At 43.2% G+C, this 19935-nt stretch overlaps 2 protein-coding genes across 2 annotated transcripts in view; both read left to right on the forward strand.

The window, feature by feature from the left end:
- Nucleotides 1-741: 741 nt before the first annotated feature.
- Itga1 (integrin subunit alpha 1) overlaps nucleotides 742-19935 on the forward strand; it is a 144735-nt gene continuing 125541 nt past the window's right edge. Inside the window, exon 1 of the mRNA XM_032898864.1 lies at nucleotides 742-1216. Coding sequence (XP_032754755.1) covers nucleotides 1156-1216 — 61 coding nt within the window. The 5' untranslated portion in view covers nucleotides 742-1155. The remainder of the gene's footprint in view (nucleotides 1217-19935) is intronic.
- Pelo (pelota mRNA surveillance and ribosome rescue factor) lies at nucleotides 12527-14768 on the forward strand. The gene is made up of 2 exons (XM_032898862.1): nucleotides 12527-13881; nucleotides 14170-14768. The coding sequence occupies exons 1-2, from the start codon at nucleotides 13156-13158 to the stop codon at nucleotides 14599-14601; spliced, it is 1158 nt and encodes a 385-aa protein (XP_032754753.1). The 5' UTR covers nucleotides 12527-13155; the 3' UTR covers nucleotides 14602-14768.

Raw genomic sequence — 19935 nt, forward strand, 5'->3', positions numbered from 1 at the left:
CTTTGACATTCTCAAAAGTGCTAAGCCACTTTTAAGATGGTATGTATTTATTGAAGCTAATATAGATCATAAGTGACCAGGCACGGGAGGCCGAACAACTCCTGCCCACCTCTCTTTAGACAGAAGTAACATGAACTGACTTAATACGCACTCACACGAGAAGGAAAAGCCGAAAACGGTGCCTTGAGCCAGTCCTCAATGTTCAAACATCTTAATTTAGCTTAGACAAAATAGCCCACATTCCATTTCTAAAGAGACTGCCTTCCTCCCCACCCCACCCCCACCCCGTTTCCCTAACTCTTCCTTGCCTTCCCCCGGTTTAGTTTCTCCTTTTTTCCAGGCTGTCTTGCTGTGTTTTCCCCCATCAAACCCCTTATCTACAACTTCCTTTAATCTGGAGTCTTCTTAAAAGAGGCGAGCTCTCTGCAACTCAAAGGAAAGCCCTCAGAGAAGCTTGCCCGCGGCAATGACGCCATGGGGCGAGAAGGCTCCAAGGCCAAGATCCCAAGTTCGCTGGCAAAAGGGGCTAACTTCTGTGCCGGTCTAAACCCTTCTGCGCAACTGGGAAAGCAACCTCCCTTCAAGAGTAAAAGCCCGGGCTCTTTCAAAGTGCCCTCCCTTTCCACCCAGATCGGCGAGAAGTCTAGGGTGCGAAGGCGGGGCCGCTAGTCTGGAGACTCCCTCCTGAATGTTTAGCCCCGCCTTCCCACTACCTTTGGGATTTAGTTCGTGAAGCAAGATCGCCCTCTCAGTGAAAGGCAGATGTCCCTTTAAGGTTTGCTTTGCTGCTGCCCGTGGACTTTAGCCTAAACACGGTCCCGCGAAGTTGGCTTTATTTGTCCATGTCTCGGACAGAGCCTGGGTGGCTGCCAGTGAGATTTCAGAGACCGAGCGCGCAGAGGGGCGGGAAATGTGGCAATCCATCTGGGATGTGAGAAGCGTGGAGTGGAGAGGGCTTAGCAGCATTTGACCAAAACACAGGAAATCACTCCTCCACAGCTCCTGGGCGCAGCAGCGGCTGGGGCCACTGCCGGACACCCTCGGAGACCACACGAGTGACCCAGAGCTCAAGTCGCCAGCGTCCCGGTTCTGCCTGTTCCTGCCAGCTCCTGCCCACGAACCGGCACGTAGCTGGTTCCGGCAGCCGCTCCAGCAATGGTCCCCAGGCGTCCTGCCAGCCTAGAGGTCACTGTAGCCTGCATATGGCTTCTCACGGGTGAGCGACCCTGCTTTCCTGAGTATCTTTAGTGGGGTTTGGGACTCGGGTGAGAGGTGACACATAGCAGAAGGGCAGACCAGAGGGACCCTCAGGTAGACACAGTTCAAAGGACTGAAGGGAGCGCCTGCTTGCGGGAGACAGTGCTGAGAACTTTCCAAGTACAAGTGGTATTTCAAATTAAAGTTGTTTTTTACATTGTCCGTTGGGCTTTAGGCATTTGAATTATTGCAAGGGAGAGTAACCAGAGGGCGTCTGATTAATGTGCAAAGTTCCTGCCCTAGGAAGGCAGAAGTGGACTTGATAGCATTTTCTTCCTGTTTAATATTTAGGATCTTTTTCTGCCAAAGAACAAGGAAAGACAAGCATGGTAGACAAAATTACTGCTTGTCCCAATATGACGTTTCTACATTAGCTCCTTAGAGGCGGAACGTTTTGAAATCAAATGTTTAGCACTCAAACATCACAGTGCTGTCTTTCAAATACAAATGCATTTTCAAAAAGGCACAGTACCCTAGAAATGCAGTGTTCTATTCAACTGAGAGAAATGTGGGGGCATTTCAGATTTTCCTAACAGTAGCTAGGGTCACAACCTTTATTGTAGTTAGTAGTTGGGAAGGGAAAACTGAGCCGGCGTCCAAGTGAAAGGGTAGAAGGTTTAAGCACAGATTATCACCTCATTAGTCCTTCAGTTAGTGGCTGTCTTTAACAGGACATGGTATTCAATTGCCTGATGTTTTCACTGTCGGTATCCTTGAGCAGTTAATTTCACATTTGACTATTAAATAGGGCCAGTTAACCCAGCAGTGTGTGGCTAAACACTGAGAACTCTTCTGTTCACTTAGGAATGGATTTTTAGCAAGCCCGTCTTCTTTCACAGTGAAGTGGTGTGGGCAGTTAAGGAGCTGCGGGCTTTTCATCCAGACATTTCCCACTCCTTGGGAAATGTCCACGAAACCAAACAGTGGTGACTTCTGAACAACATTATAGACCAGGGAGTGGTTTTAACCTACCAGCTCTTGCGCCTACCCTTGATTCAAGCTTGGCTTGTAATTCCCTTCGAACCCCAACTTTCAGAGATTGTATCTCGATGTTTTGCAAAATCTGAATTGCTTACTAATTACTCAAGCTGTATCTCGTTTTTCTCATTTTAACAAACATTAGTCAGCGCAGAAATGAAGCTTCCATGTTCTCTAAAAGGAGAGGTGGGGGTGAAAAAGTTACAGTTTCATGTATACATTGGTATAATATGCCTTGCTGAATCCCAGGTGAGAGTTAAAGGAGGCAGACTGGCAGGTATTTCTAATGTATGCTCCAATTTTTGTGTATAATGTTTAGAGCACTATTGACCCAGGGAGGACAGGTTCTTGGTATTTTGTGTGTTTATGTCCATTCCGCAAGACACAAGACATTAGGGATCCTGGGTCTGACTTTTTCCTTATGAGTTGTTCATACTTGGAAACCTCTTACCAATTCGTGGACTCAGCAGTTAATCTGGAATCTTACAGACATATCCATTTACGCATGACACTGTGGAGTTTAGATTGTCTCTCTGACCTACCTACCGAACAGGACATTTTTCTTGTATCTATTTGAAGTACATCGTCTGTGGTAGTTCGTGATTGCCTCTCAGATAAAAGATCCAAAGTCTCAACAGATTGCCCAAATCCAGGACCCTGTGTCCATTTCTTATTGTTGTCATTGATTTATTGGCTTAAAACAAGGCATTTACTGTTTTCCAGTTCTATAGGTTTTAAGTCACGCTGTGATAAAACTCAAGCGACCCCCCCAACCAGGCTACGTTCTGTGGTCACTTTCAAAGCTAGACACGCAAGTTTTCAGTCTTCCTCTCTGGTTCTGCTTTGCACCTTCTCCACAGACGTCTACCTGCCCTGGGTCGCTGCCTTCCTCTGGTACCTCTGTCCAAATCCCCGTTCAAGTCTCTCTGCCCAGTCCGCTCTCTCATCTAAGGAAATGTGCTTTGCTTTCATGGACTAGGTCAAGGGCATCTTCAGTGGTCCCACACTGCTATTCTGCCTACCACAGCCATTCAACAGAACACCCATCACACCCAGTTTCCTTTCCTTGCATTCCTCGTAATCCTCTTGCTCTTCTTGCCACTGTGGATATGATCTTGTTGTTTAATGCGTCGACAAAAGAACCCCACCCTTCCTTCCCACTACCCCCTGCCTTCTAAACAAACTCTGTCCAGCTTTCAATGCTGCGAGTAGATCATAACAAACCACCAGCATTCCAATAAACTAACCAAGGATTTACAACTTCTTGGGTTAGTTTCTGCCAACATATATTAAATAATTTGCCAAGAAAAAAGATTCCTCCCTTCAGCATTCAAATAAAGTCTTTGCCATTGTTTTAGATAGGTCAACGTCTTCGTGTAATGTATGATACACACAGAGGCTTGGACTGAAAGTAGTTTCGTAAACAGACAGCCTGGAGGAAGCCTTAGGGGAGACAATAACGGTAGAGTACATGGAATGAGAAATGGTAGATAGAAATCACACCAAGCCTTGGTGGGAGAAGAGGCCATGATTGTTCATAGACCTTGAGGAAACTGATTACTGGAAGAAGGCTGTCATATCTACCTATGGGGACAGGTAGACTGCAGCTGAATCAGTACTGATGTTCATCCAAGAAGGAACGGAGAGAATAAACACCCTCTCTCTATCCCCTGTAATACCGTGCTCATTGCTCTCATTGGAAATGTTAGATTCAGCCTTCCACATAGATGATTATTATAAGTAGTACATATTAATGCTGGAACTTATTGTATGACAGGCTCTGGGCCAAGAACTTTATAATATCTTATCTCTAATTTTAAAAAAGTGAGAAAGCATACACATCTCTCATAATTTGAAGAAGAAAAATTGAAAAAATCTAAAGTATGAAGACTTTTTTTTCCATTTGTCCAAAGTCTCACAGCTAGCAAATGACAAATTACTTCGATTCGCACCTCTGACCTCAAGTTTCCTGCTGCGAAACAAGCCTAATTTGTACAAGTTCATTTCCCTCTATTGCTCAACCTTGTGGGTAAAATGTAAGCACAGATGGTGAGCTTACCTTGATAAGGATGTATATACAGTTAATAAAGCCAGTGTTATTTCCATGGTTGTTAGGTATATAGTAAAACTATATATGATAGCTCACTCTACCTTAAGCACACTCTAAACAAGATTACTTGTATCTCAGTTCATTAATAACAGGATCTACATATGGCCCCGGTTAGCTGTATGTTGTTCTTGTGTAGGATCTTGCCAAGAAGCATGCGTCATCTTTCAAGTCTTCTTTTCCTATATAAAGTGAAGTCCAGTGAGGAGATAACTGTGAATGGGAAGACAATCATTGGCCCAATAGAATAAATGAAATCCAATGGCAGTCATATATTAGGAGTTATGATGGGGGGGGTGCCTTACTCATTGTGATGTCTGTAAATACAGTAATGAATCCATTGGGATTTGCTTATTTGCTTAGGTAGAAGTCAACAAGAGTAACACACACACACACACACACACACACACACACACACACACACCCCAAACTAGTTTAGCTGTCTTGTTCTATGTGGTCTTGAAGCTAATACTGATGGTTTATATTAAAAATAAAACCTCTCTACTGTGCCTAAGGGCTACATTTTCAAGAGATGATTAGGCTATGTAGGCTCTAATGTAGTGGTTTAATCTACTGATGGATATAAAATTTGGACAGATTATTGAGAGGTGGTGGTGTGTGATTAGACACCTAGAGAGGTGTCCTTGGGAACTGTATCTTGCCAACCACCTCTGCTTTGTGTCCACCATGATGTGAAGTGCTGTTCTACCATGGCCTACTGGCTGTGGATGGAATGACGCGTCTGTAACTTGGAGCCAAGATAAACAATTCCTTCTTTAAGTTGACTCCCTTAGGTGTTCCTTCACAGGAAGCAGAGAGGCAAACAATGTAGTAATCATCTAGTTATACAATGTCTGAGCTCCGGAGTCATGTCTGATTGCTGCTGACTTATTGACATACGTAGATACCGGTGCACTTCTGCCTTTCTTCCTCTACTCCCAACCCCTGAAACTTACCACTGAGATTCCTAACTGGATGAATTTTCCTATTTCCCTTAAAATATTTTAATAGAATAAATAAGTTGTTTGTTGCATTTCCTGAGAGTTGGGATCGAAACACTGTTCTCTACAAGTGCTCTTCCGACACAAAGTAGTGTGTTTACGTTCATGTTAAGCAGCTGGGGTGAGAGCTATTGTGGAACTGTTGCCATAGTGCTAAAGTCAGAATAGATTGCCTATTCAGGGCTCTCCCTGACTGGAGAATTGTATCCATTCTCAAAACTCCTACAGCACAGCGGAGTGTCAAGAGATGCAAATGAGATGAATATATTCCTTTCCTCAAGATTTCTGAACTTCCTTCAGACTGTTCTACTGTGTCAACCCTTCTGAAGTTGCCTCTGGGCCTAGATGCAAGCAGTTACTCCCGGCACTATAGATCCTTAACTCCCACACAAATGTGATTCCTAAGTGAGTCAATGAGCTGGACTAGCTGTCCTTCCCCAGACACCAGAATGTCCCTAGTACCCTTCTTTCTATAAAACAGCACACCATATGAGGCAATGATGAAATATGTACTGTCTGCCTTCCAGCATACTGCGTGCTCTGTAAGGACTGTGTACAACTTTAGTTAACCTTGGTACTTCAGAATAATTGACCCTTTTTAATTGAATAAACTGAAATAATGGACTATAGACAAACATAAACTATTTAAAAGATTAGCCTGTCCTGTGAGTTTATCCGTGCCTATATTTTTATCTGATTGAATAGATGATTCCATGTTGGGTCTTCCATTTTGGGGAAAAGTGGCTAACAGGTGTCTATTTAACATATCAAAGTGGACCTGGACCCAGCATGCCTCAGTTCTCTACCTGTCACAGGATATGACTACCGTACCTCACTCCCTACCCTAAACCCAGGAGCTGGCCTGCCCTTTTCCCAGATGCCTTCCCCTATATAATCTAGCCATTTTGGCTCCCTGGTCCTTTCATCTATCCTTTACCCTTCTGGCCTCCTCGGTCTCCTGATCTCCTGGCCTCTCCTCACCGTTCCTGCTCTCCTTACATGGCCTGGCTCAGGGTCATGTTCACTCTGAACCCTTCCCAGATTTCTCTGTGTCTGCCTAAGCCTTTTATCTACAATACCTTTTCCTCCACCATACCTAGGGTCAACCATATCCTTCCTTTTTTCTTTATATTTTCATTCACCCACCAGTTGGAAAATGCAACCTTTTATGTAGCACTAGACAATATGAGCACTGAACTGAAGGCAGTTTACAGTTTTCTATGGTATGAGCAGCATCCTATGAGATAAGTATTAAAGTGGAAGAGAAGCATCAGAATGTTGCCATCAACTACAGATTGCTGTTTCACAGGGCATATTTCTTTGTACGTTTGCAAACTGCGTCTTGTTGGACATGTGACTCATGCCTTTCATTCTGTCACTTGGACGGCAGGGGCAGCTTGATTTCTACAAATTTGAGGCCGGGCTGATCTATAGAGTGAGTTAGTTCCAAGCCATCCAGCGCTACAGAGTGAGACCCTCTCTCAAATAAAACAAATTGTCCCAAATCAAAAAGAAATGAAAAGAAAAATTGAAAAAAAAAAACAAAGAAAAGTTAAACCTGAACTCTGTATTCTAGGATTTCAAAGAGACTAATACAGCGGCCCTTCTAGACACAGATATGGGCCCTGCCCCTCTTCTCAGCTGTTTTCTCTGCCGTGACTGTATCTGACTGAAGGAATAATGGCTTCTCTGCTCTCGCCAGCTTCATCACTTTTCCTCTGTCAGAGCTTCTTGGGAACAGCTATGTTTGGGAGAAAGCAGAGAAAAGTGAAATGTGAATGTGTCTGTGGGATATGTGTGTGTGTGCGTGTGTGTGTGTCTGAGTGAGTGTGTATGTGTCTGATTAATTATGTGAGTGAGTGTGTGTGAGTGTGAGAAAGTATGTGTGAGATTGTGAGTGTGTGAGAGTATTGTGTCTGAGTGAGTGTGTGTGTCTGAGTGAGTGTGTGTGTATATGTATGAGTATGAGTGTATCAGTATGAGTATGTGTGAGAGAGTTGTGTGAGTGTGTGTGTCTGAGTGAGTGTGTCTGTGTGTATGAGTGAGTGTGTGTGTGTATGTGAGTATGAGTATGAGTGTGTGAATGTGTGAGAGAGTGTGTGTCTGAATCTGTGTGTCTAGTGTGTGTGTATGTGTGTGAGTGTGTGTGTGTATGTGAGTGTGTGTGTGTGAGTGTGTGTGAGTGAGTGTGTGTGTGTCTGAATCCATATGACTAGTGTGTGTGTATGTGTGTGTGTGTGTGTGAGTGTGTGTGTGTGTGTGTGTGTGTGTGTGTGTGTGTATGTGTGTGTGTGTATGTATGTGAGTGTGTGTGTGAGTGTGTGTGTATGTGTGTGTTAGTGTGTGTGTATATGTGTGTGAGTGTGTGTGTATGTGTGTGTGTGTGTCTCCAGTGGTGGCAGACTGAATTTTCTGGCATGCGCCTGAGTGTTAGCACTTGGCGTGTATAACGGACCTATTTGTAATCTGATCTTTTCTATGACTTAAAAGGAAATTTTGAAAAGTTGGTTATGTTTTATCGAATTTTTCTGTCAGTTACATTTTAAGAGCAATAGGAATATGTGCATGGTTATGTCCAAAGCCTGCTTTCTCCAAGTGTCTGCCTTCTACAGCTATGACACCCAGGTTAATAGAAAACTCATGATAATTTAAATACCAGGAAGGAAACCACACAATGCCTATGGGCATTATGAGAGATCTGCTGAAATAAATGCCAATCTTTAATTTTTAATAGAGCATCTAAATTGCACTAGGTCAAATGACTGATGTGGCTTTTATATTTTACTATAAATTATATTATGTGAATACAAGATCTCATGTAGACCAGATTAATCTCAACTTACAACATAGCTGAGGATGGGTGAACTCCCAGCTCTCTTGCTTCTACCTCCAAGTACTCACATTGCCTGATGCAAATTAAATGGGCTTTGACCAACTAGACTTTTAGTCTTAAAGTAATTTGTTAAACATTTTATTGTACTGCTTCTTGACAGAATCTTCCTATACTACATACATAAACACACACACACACATGTGTATGGCACTTGCACACACTAACACACATAGGGGCAGTGGTAGGGTGAAGGGTGGTGGGAAATAGACTGCTGACTTTGCCTCATTAACATTTGTAGTCAAAAGGAAATTCGGAGAATGAGTAAAGAAGTTTCTTTGAAAAAAGTCTTTCCCCCCTTCTCCTATAATTAGCTAAATAACCCTCCCCTTTGCACACTTAACTTTGCTTGTAGAGGTCACCCAGCAGCCTTTGTACAGCCTAAGATTGGCATATATTCTTTTTAATATTAGTATCTGTCCCCAGATATTCATAATAAGAGCGCTCGCTGCTCACATGTGTTGCAATGACCACATTTCAAACCATGTACAATAAATGTAACGGACATCTATTATTTTAAAAGATTATAATACTTTCTGTTAGGGATAACAGAAAATCCCTATTTTCTTGTCTAAGTCCTGGTATCTCTAAAACTGGTTTATAGGTGTTTACCTTCAGCGCGATCTTGCATATGTTTTTGGTAACAGTATAAAATGCAATACAATTTCTTCTGTTTAGGGTTTCAGTGATAGTCAACTTAGAAACTATAAAGGAGAATGGATTCATATGTGCCACACAAGTGCCTATCACTTGTGCTGGAGAATAAAGAAGGTAGGCTGAGCCCTTCAGGGGCTTGTGGTCAGGAAGACACAATAGACACACAGAGAAGTCCTGTTATACTCCCAGAGAGGCTTTAAGAAAAGATGACAAACTCAGATTGTGGTCACAGTAAAGTAAGTCTTGCCAGAAAGTAAAACAGAGCCACAAACAATGGTCCCAAATCTGATGAACAACAAGAACAAGATGGAGTGATAAGTGAATTCAAACACGATATATATTCATACTTCAAGAGCCCGTCACCCCTGTTGCTGTCACACGAACATGAAGCATTTCATTCCCTAGTACGTTTAGGAAGAGGTACATTGCAGTAAATAATTGCCCGCAGCCTGCTTTCTTCCAGTGAACGCGCCCAAGCCAGTTATTTCCAATCTGAGCCTGTTCAAATTAGTGTGTGCACTTAGTGCGTGGGGTTCTGATTTCTGACTTCAAGCCAGGCATTCTTAAGAGATTTACCAAAGTGCCTTGTTTACATGACTCTACAGATCTAACTCCTGTTTCAACTTCATAAAGACTGTCCATGTGGGAACATCTATTTGTAACATAAAGAGAAACAAACAAACAAACAAAAACCAGGAATGAGTAGAACTCAACACTGACAGATTTAAGCTACGGAAGGTCTCTTGGGGGCCCAATTTATATCTTTTTGTTGTTGTTGGTGGTGGTGTCTTGTTTTTGTTTTTGTTTTGATGCACAAGCATTCAACCCCAAATCACTAGAACAAGTTTTAGAAAGTCAGGTTTAAATGTGCAAAATTTAAAACAAATATCATAGGCGTTAGTTTCTTTAAATTGATGCTGCATAGTTTCACAGCTGTAATCTATGGGACTGACTCCAATCCCCTTAACTGTCAAGTAGAAGAAAGGGGTTTCAAATAGACTGAGTGTGCCAAAAGTCACAGTGAAAACACGGTGGGCGAAAGCCGCAGTTCTCTCGACTTCTAGCCCAGTTCTCCACTTAGTGTCCCCAGGACAACAGATTTGAGCTGTTGGAGGGCAACAGCACTGATGCTTTTCTTCCTTTGGAAAGATTAATCTAAGTATGACAGGAAAACGAGGGACCATTGGAGAAATTCCTGTGAAGGTAAGGACGAGTGGCAGTCTCGGGCAATAGAACAAAACCGTGATCTTTTTTATTGTTAGTTTTGTAGTTCATTCTTAGTTTTTACAGTCAGCTATTTGAGAAAAGAATCAAAAATATCACCATCTAAGACTATAGTTGTTAATGATGATCATTACGTGAAATGAACTACAGTTTGATAACAAAGTCAGACTCTTAAGAAGCTTCTGTAAGGTTAATATGGCTGTCACTTTACCCTCACTAGCTTGGAATTGCATATGATATTACAGGCAAAGGACCTGGCAGGGACTATGGAGAGACACAAGGGACAAAACACCTAGAGTTCAAAAAGGCCAGATAAAGCATTCAAATTGGCCGGAGGTGTGGTTTTTGGCAGAGCCATCTCGGCTGGCCCTCCTGACAGACACAAGAGGCAAAGCGAACTATTAAGGACTGAGGATGAGCTGAGGTACCATATATAAATTCCTAGGATGTATTCAGAGCAAAGGTCATTCTGGTGAAATAAAACGTGCCCCAGAATGTGAGTGCAGCATTTAAAAACAGAGTGCTTTGGCTTGGATGCAAGGACTTGGGGGTTAAATTAGGAACTACAATCCCCAATAACTTAAGAGTCGGTATTGATTTAGAAATTTACCAAAGGTAACACGAGGAGAAGGCAAATGCCTGCTTATCTGATACGGCAACACTAAGCCTAGTTAGGAAAGGTGTTTCAGACAAACTAACTCTGAGAAATATTGTAGTACGTTCAATCACTGAGATCAATGTCATCTAAAAGGTAGCCTAGGGCAGGGGGTGGAGCTCACTAGGAAAAGTGCTTATAAAACTCCAAGTTTGAGCCTCTTAAAAGCCTTGGGGTGAAGTGGTACATGCCTCTAATCCCAACAGTCACAGGGTGAAGGCAGGAGAATCAGAAGTTCAGGTTCATCCTTTGCTAGATATCCAGTTGGAGAGTTGGAGGCCATCTTGGGCTACATGGGACCCCATACCTCCCCCCCACAAAAAAAAAAAAAATCAGTTCAAAGATGTTTGCCTTACAACTTAAGAAAGTCATGAACATTTTGAGTCCTTTGCATAGCAAATGTAGAAATAAATGCACTAATCTTTTTAAAGTAAAATCTTTTTCAAATGAATAATGATTAGCTAGGTTTGGTAGAAACAAAACTGTGAGCAAAAGAATGTAAAGGCTTTAAGGTGTAACCCGTGTGGGGGAGGGGGGTCAGTGCATTCCAAACCTTCTAGATTGATTCCAGTGAACTGGCAAGGCTGTCAGTCAAGGGAAGCAGCAGGGGATAACAGCACACAGCTCTTATTGGGCAGGGACGGTTGTATCGAGAACAGATTGTTCCTGGTGGATGTGGGTATGGTTATTCAGGCCTGGGTCTGAATGCCAGTTACGCGATTTTTAACACATCTGTTAACTTCCTCCTAACTTCATTTTATTTATTTATATTTACAAATTAGGGTAGCGTTTGAGGAAAGTGCTTGAGAATCTTTCAAAAGTTGATAGTGCTCCGGGGAAAAGCTTGCACTCATTAAGAGCCTATGAAGCTACCTTCTTGCTTTAGTGAGACCTGTGTCTGGTTTGGTGAAAGGCCTTGGGGGAAAAAACCAAAGTGAGTTCCAGGTCTCTGGGATAGGAAGATGTGAATTAGATGGGGGTTGGGGGAGGGGGGCGAGAGGAGAGGATACAAAGCAAGTAAAGTTGCAACCCCCCCCACACACACTCACACACCAACCTCTAAAAAAGATGGCTGACATCAGTTAACATGATTAATCCTCCCTTTAGCCCCCTTCTCATCAATTAAGGCCAGAGAGCTCTGCTTTAAGATCCGTATACAAAATGTAGTGAGAGTGTGTGTTCAGGACTTCTCTGACTCCCCACTGTCTTTAGAAAGAGGCTTCTCCGTATTTCCATCGCCACTGTACCAAAGGGGTTGGGGGAACGGAATGGATTTTTGTGTTTGTTTTTCTTTTCTTTTCTTTTTTTCTTTTCCTTTACAACCAATTCTGTGGCTCTTCTTTGGGGATGGTCATATTAGATCGGTTTATCTTTACTTCCCATATCCTCAGCTTTTGGCCAATCAGTGGCAGGGAAGATCCAACGTTAATCTATTGCAATGCGGCTCCCACACTAAGCGCCCCAGAGACTACTGCGCTGAGTCTGCCAACTTTGGATTCTGGGATTCCCAGGACATCAACCAGGTCAAGCTACACAGAGGTCCACCAGGGATACATTCCACGCATAGTTTCTGCTCTCTCTGGTCTCTGTCCTCTAACATCTGGGTTAACTGGATGGTGCAAACAGGGTAACTAGGCGCAGAAAACAGCTGGACACGTTGCTGAGCCCAGGCTGAACGGAACTAATTCTTAGAAACTGCTTCTGGATATCTCCGAGCCAACAAGCTTGTCATTCAGTCCGAGTGCGGGTAGGAAAAGAGCAAGCAAGGCTAAGCCGCGTTTTTTGACTTCGGAGGCAAGTCTGCACTTTTGGGCTGGCGCTTTTCACTTTTATATAAGTTTTGAAGCTGGCTTCACACCCAGGGTGGAAAACTGACAAACTCAGCTCAAATACACATGTTCGCACGCACGTCCTCTGTATGTCCTCTCACACAGGGATGTGCGAGAAAAGCTCAGCTTTTTAAGAGCGGCGGCCAGAGGCGCTTACTTTGACATTTACCTAGGGTTCGCCTTTCCGTTTACTGCGCCTGCGTGAGCGTGAGCGCGCACGCGCGCGCAAGACCACAGGCCCCGCCTCTCTGGTAGGGACGGTGACAGACGTGCGCCGGGAGGCGGGCTGCGCCTGCGCGATCGTCGCGTCAGCCTCTTGCGCGGGGCCCGCGACTGGAAGTCCTGAGTTGTCTGTGCTGAGCGTGAGGTCTGCCGCGCCGCGTGGGCCGGCGCGCGAAAACGGAGAAAAGGCGTGGGGGAAGCGCCGTCCCGGGCTCCAGGAGTCAGAGGTAGTGTTTCCTTCCGGTCTGAACTCACCGCCCCTTCCCTGCCCCGCCCCCCTCCCGCCTGGGGGCTCCCGAGCGCCTCCTGTTCTGAAGTGAGCCCCTGCCGCGGTCATGAAGCTTGTGAGGAAAGATATCGAGAAGGACAATGCGGGCCAGGTCACCCTCGTCCCGGAGGAGCCCGAGGACATGTGGCACACCTACAATCTAGTGCAGGTGGGCGACAGCCTGCGCGCCTCCACCATCCGTAAGGTCCAGACCGAGTCCTCCACAGGCAGCGTGGGGAGCAACCGGGTCCGCACCACCCTCACTCTTTGCGTGGAGGCCATCGACTTCGACTCCCAGGCCTGCCAGCTGCGGGTTAAGGGCACCAATATCCAAGAGAATGAGTATGTCAAGATGGGGGCTTACCACACCATCGAACTGGAGCCCAACCGCCAGTTCACCCTGGCCAAGAAACAGTGGGACAGTGTGGTTCTGGAACGCATCGAGCAGGCGTGTGACCCGGCCTGGAGCGCTGATGTGGCGGCTGTGGTCATGCAGGAGGGCCTCGCCCACGTCTGCTTAGTCACGCCCAGCATGACCCTTACCCGTGCCAAGGTGGAGGTGAACATCCCCAGGAAACGGAAAGGCAACTGTTCCCAGCATGACCGGGCCCTGGAGCGGTTTTATGAACAGGTGGTCCAGGCCATCCAGCGCCACATAAACTTTGAGGTTGTAAAGTGCATTCTGGTGGCCAGCCCTGGATTTGTGCGAGAGCAGTTCTGCGATTACATGTTTCAGCAAGCTGTGAAGACCGACAACAAGGTGCTCCTGGAAAACCGCTCCAAATTCCTTCAGGTAAAACTCCTGTGGAGAGAGTTAGGAGTGGGCAGAGGGGTTGCTGTAAACGGCTCTGGTTCTAATGTTTTATTTTGAATGGGGAGGAATAGAAGACTTAGCCGGGAATATAAATGAGATTGTAACGAGAACTGAACTGTGCAGTACCTAGCACTTTCATAAGGTAACCTTTGCCTAAGTCCTTAAACAGGGTAGGCCGTATTCATGCGTTTCCCTTACGTCATCGGGGGGGGGCTGATAAATGGATACTTTCAGAGATTCTTTGTCTTTTATAATTGCGATTTCTAGGTACACGCCTCCTCTGGACACAAGTACTCCCTGAAAGAGGTCCTATGTGATCCTACCGTAGCGAGCCGCCTTTCAGACACTAAAGCTGCCGGGGAAGTAAAAGCCTTGGATGACTTCTATAAAATGTTACAGCACGAACCTGACCGAGCATTCTATGGACTCAAGCAGGTGGAGCGGGCCAATGAAGCCTTGGCGATTGACACCTTGCTCATCAGTGATGAGCTCTTCCGGCATCAGGATGTGGCCACCCGGAGCCGGTATGTCAGGCTGGTGGACAGTGTGAAAGAGAATGCGGGCACCGTAAGGATATTCTCTAGTCTCCACGTGTCTGGGGAACAGCTTGGTCAGCTGACTGGAGTAGCTGCCATTCTCCGCTTCCCTGTGCCGGAACTTTCTGACCAAGAGGATGATTCAAGTTCTGAAGAGGATTAAGACGGAAACTCAATAGTTTCTTCTTCTACAGCATCCTTGACAAGTGCAAGGCCGCACTTGTTGGTCCTGCGGGGGTTTCATGTGTGATGGGTTCCCATGAAGTGTTTTATGGTTTGGTTGGCAGGACATGTATTCCAATTAAATAAACCACAACGATGTCCAAGCATTATGTCTTCTAGTTCCAGTTACTGTTCTGTCAATACCTGGAAACAACAATTTGTGGATCTAAGAAAGAAAAGCTGTTTGGGGATTTGATTACGAAACCCCACATACCTGCTTGACTTGGTTTTCCTCTGAAAACGCTTTAATCTTTCTTGATGTCTATTTCCATTCTATGTGGTATTTCTGCCTTTCATTTCATGATCCTTTCTCTCACCTCTTTCTAGGTTTTTTTCCCCAAGATTTTAACTACATTCACCACTTGAAGTGGTAGCCAAACGGTCAACAAAAGCCAGTCTAAATGTTATTTTCTTTTAGAGATTTGTTAAACATCGTTTTAAATATGTGCTTCTTGCTCTTTGTTGTTCTAATCTATTTTCTGTAGAGAAATTTTTTTTTCAGACAGTAGAGGTTTGATCTACTAGGATTGTCAGCATAGTCTCAGGCCTTTACAGATGAGGTGAAAGTGTGTGGTTTGCTTACTGTGTGGCCAATGAGTGGCAAAGCTGGACGTTTCTTGACATGGAATGGTGCCAAACCTTTGGCTTGCTGTGTTTTATTTACTGTGGCTTGTCAGTGTTACATGTGCACAAGGTGCCTTTGGCATTAGTCTGTTCTCACGTTCTTACTGGGATGTGCTATGTTTGAAGAAAGCATGTTGAGGGGATTGAGTAATTCATGAGGTTGTAGTCTAGTACTCCTTATTGTAGATAAGGAATTTCTACACATTACCATTTAGAATATTTTTAACTACACATAATTTGGATGTGTATTTCTTAGAGAGAGGGAACCTTGGAAATATGGAGTTACAACTTGATCTTATATAAGCCTCAGATTATCCCATGATTAGGGATTCTGTCTGAAGTCTGGATCAGAGATGCCTTTACTGTGCATACTTAAGGTTTTGTTAGTCTGATGGCTTTCTTGTGGAATATAACAGGTGTAGATTTATTTTTGACAAGCTTCTTGTTTAGATATTTTCCTGTGGTGCTGGGAACTGATACATTCATGATCTATCTATGTCTACCTCCTAAATATAACACAGGTTGTCCTTTCATTTTAATATTTAGCTTTAAAGCAATATTAAAAGTATTTTCTTAAAGAACCTAATAGGAATACAGAGAGAACACCATTTTAGCTATTAAATTTAGGACCTGGTTGGTAATGAATCCTACTCTCAGGACATATACTGCTGCTGTAGTATTGTAGCACTAAAATGAAGTCTAATAACTGGTGAATACATTTTAGAGCAAGGGTTCACTGTTGAACCCTCATAGCAGCTGCATCCCAGACTAATCGAACAGCCTTTCTCCCCAGAAGTGCTAGTGGTTTCTATCTGTCAATTACTGGGATAAACTGGACCTGATAGCCTGATCCTTTTATTCTCAGCACTGGGTTGGCAGAGGCAGGTGGATCTCTGTGAGTTCAAGGAGAGCTGGGGCATCACAGTGTGATCCAGTCTTAAAGATAAACTACAGTGGCAGGTTACCGTAGATGACAGGGCTGAGAACTGAGTTCAGAACCTGCCATGTGCAGGTGGGCTGGTGAAGACAGCAGCCCCTGTGCAGCTGTGTTGGCACCTTGAATCCAATGCTCTGCTCTGAGTGAGAAGCTGCTTGTTCCAGAGTCTTCGGGTGATAGTTGTGTGGAGTAAAAGCCAATGCAAATGTAGGTGATAGCCTTCCAAACAGGACATCGGGCTGGTGTCAACATTTAAGATCAACTGACTCTACTAATGTAGCTATATGACCTCTTAAGAAAATGCCAGTTTTTATGTATATAAAGAATGTGGGAAATCTTAACTCTTTTTTTAAGTCATATTTGACATTGCTATCCAAAGAATAATTCATACTATATCATAGGGACAAATACAAAAGTAATGATAAAAGACAATTCAATTTAAAACTCTAGCCATTATTGTCGGTCAGAGTGAACCTTAAGTGTTAGAAACTCAGTGAGTTCATCTGTTCTTCGGGAAAAACAGCAGCATCTTAACCCTCAATTTGAGATGTGGGAGAGTGGGGGAGCAGGTGTGCTCAGCGCAGACGTGTCACAGGAAGACTTTGGATTTGCCATAATGGGAATGAGGCAGAGGGATGGAGAGCAACTGTTTTATAAATAATCACTGTTAGCCACATCTGCGATGGACAGGAAGCGACAAGAGTGTAAACAGGAAGAATGTTTAAAAGGGTGCATATTGGAAGCAACTGAGAGGAGTAACAGCCGTAAGGAGGCAATACACAAAGGACGCCATTAGAAAGTGTTAGGAGAAGGTCAGCGACTTGGCTGTGCAGTTTTCAGAGTTAGAGAAGTAGAATCTAAAGACAAATCTCAGGATTTTTTTTTTTTTGAGTGTTAGAATAAAGCAACAATTTAAGTAGGAAGTCCAAGACACTGACTTGGAAGTAGAAATAGTTTACTGCAGTTTGAAGCATCCGGACACCTGGAATGCTCTCCTATTCTGTGGAGGTTGGGGCCTTCAGTGGGCCTTCAGTCCCACATCAGCCTCAGAAACCATAACTTAAAAGAAAATGTACTTGGGGGTTCTGATTTAATTGACTAAAAGTTGGTTTCATTGTTTATTGCAAGCAAGGAAGCGTTTCTCAGCTTGTGGGTTGAGACCTCTAGGGAGTCCAGTAACCCTTTAACAGAGTTGGCAATGGAAATAGCCTGCATGTCAGCTACTTACAATTGACAACAGCAAAACTGTAGCGTGAAATAGCAACAAAAATATTTTTATGGTGGTGGGGGGAGGTCACCACAACATGAGGCACTGTATTAAAGGTTGTAGCATTAGAAAGGTTGAGAACCACGTCTATAACCTATAATGTAGGCCAACAGATTATTTGCTGCCCAAGGCCCTCAGGCTGCCTGACATGATAGGCATCTAGATTTCTCTCAGAATCTTCACCTCTTTGGGGAATTTTCATGCCTATTTTTACCGTAAGAATAGAAAATATTTGTTTTGATATTTTATTTGAGTAGACCTACAGTTATGTTGACATATATGTCACTTAATGAGTTCTCCAACAATGAAAAACACCCTAAAGCGAACAGTTAAAAATAACTAAAACGAATCACTAATACAAGATCTTGTCTCAAAAATAAGTTGAATTTCAGATTAGATTTAAAAGGAATCTCGATAAAATAGTTTACATGGTATGGATTCACTTCTTTAACCCTTGTTCTATGATTTGGTTTATGTGCTCTGAAACAGATTCCCAAACTGCTTCCTAAGTAAGTTTTTATCCATTAGGATAAATTAGGAAATTAGGATATAAGTCAAACACTTACTAATTTTATTTTTAAACAATTTTTGTTGTATGTATTATTTAAATATGAAAGCAAGTTTACTGATGAATGAAGTACACGTGTTTAATTTTCCATAGGAGATTAAAGCTTTGCTGAAGAGGTGATACCGCACGCAGCGTGTCCATCTTGCACGTTTTGGAGGGGATCGTATCTTTGTTACTCACTCATTGCTGAGGCTGCCACGTGTCACGATTGCGTTGTAGGAATGACAGCAGGAGGTTTAGGAACACTTCATAAATTCTTGGAAATTCTTGCCCTGATATCCTGTCGTGCCAGCTTGAGTGAGCTCTCCCTAAAATACCTCTCCCAAGATTGGAGACTTGTATGTTAATAATTACTATTTTTTGTTCTTAGAGAAACAGTGACTTGGTTATGAAACAACGAATATAACCATAATGTCATTCTAAGCATGAAAATATTGAATTATCATATCTTTAGATTATTAGAATATTTACCTTAAAGTTTTGTGAGTTGTTTACGTGTTTTCTCATTATCCCCTGCCCAGGTTCAAACCCTACTTTTAGGATGCTAATTTAATGAAGCTGCCTGTTTTCTGTAATATCAGAGAATTAGGTGACTTTTGCATATTTTGATTTGAATGATATACTTGGTTTTAGAACTGCTAGTACTGAGGCATGGGCAACATCTAGCAAGTAGCAAATACAACATAAGCTTGAGCCGGAGGCCCCAGGCCTGGGTGTGTACAAACCGGTAACACAGCCTCCATTCCAGGAAGGAAGTAACATAGTCTTTAAATGACAGGTCCTGTGATGAAGGTTTTTATATGCATTAGTTCTTCCAAGAGCCTATAAAAGAAGATTTTATCATCTTCATATGAGAAAAATAACTAAATTAAATTATAAATATAATAATAAATTAAATATAGAAGAAATATAAATTAAAAGAAGATAACTAAATTGACCTAAATCACAGCTACACAATGCAATAAAGTGCCCTATGGAGAAAGTACACAAGATTGCCAATTCTATTTCCCAGTTGTCTTTTTGGTATTTGGTATTAGCATCATGTTTGTGCCTAGAATAAAACTAAGTTAATACCTATAGGGCATCATGAGCTTAAGTTTAATCATTTTACATTTTTTGTTTTCCACTCTTCAATCTACTAGAAAGTCAGTGGCTTAATCCTATGATTTTCTGCTTATAACATACCCTGAGGATTAGAGAGCGGGAAGCAATTGTGTAAGGAAGCCATCCCCTCCACTCTAACAGTAAGTTATGAATTTCATCCTTGGGTCTAGCAAGCTTGCTCCAGTTTTTAAATCTACTCTCTCTGCATACCTGTGTGTAGCTGGAAGTGCATATGTGGGCCCCTTTGCCTGTGAGGGCCAGATGACAACCTTTCCTGTAGATTCTCAGGCACCATCGCCCTCCTCCCCTTTTTACTAAATATTAGAAAAGGTCTCTTTTGACCTGGAGCTTGCCAAAGAGACAACACTTGGCTGGCCAAGCAGTCCCAGGAATTTATCTGTCTTCACCTCCTGAGTTCTTAGATACAAGGCGTCACCACACTAGGCTTTGATGACTTGAAATCTTGGGGCCAACTCAGTTTCTCCTGCTGTCAAAGCAACCATTTCACCTACTGAGCTATCCCTTCAGCCCCTAAGCCTTTCATCATAAAATGTCATTACTTCAACACATAATTATTCACTAGGTGTCTTTGTAGCTACATTTGTGACACAGGAATATGCAAATTAGATACTGGAGAATAAAAAGCACAGATGGTCAGACTTAAGGAAGTAATAGTAGCTGTCGGAAGTGACCACTACAGCCTGGGTGAATCCTGAGGCACCAGCAAAAGAGAGGTGCATAGAGTCAATTAGTCTCTCTCTGGGGCCTGCAGATA

Source organism: Rattus rattus, chromosome 3, assembly GCF_011064425.1.
Source record: "Rattus rattus isolate New Zealand chromosome 3, Rrattus_CSIRO_v1, whole genome shotgun sequence".
Classification (NCBI taxonomy): Eukaryota; Metazoa; Chordata; class Mammalia; order Rodentia; family Muridae; genus Rattus; species Rattus rattus.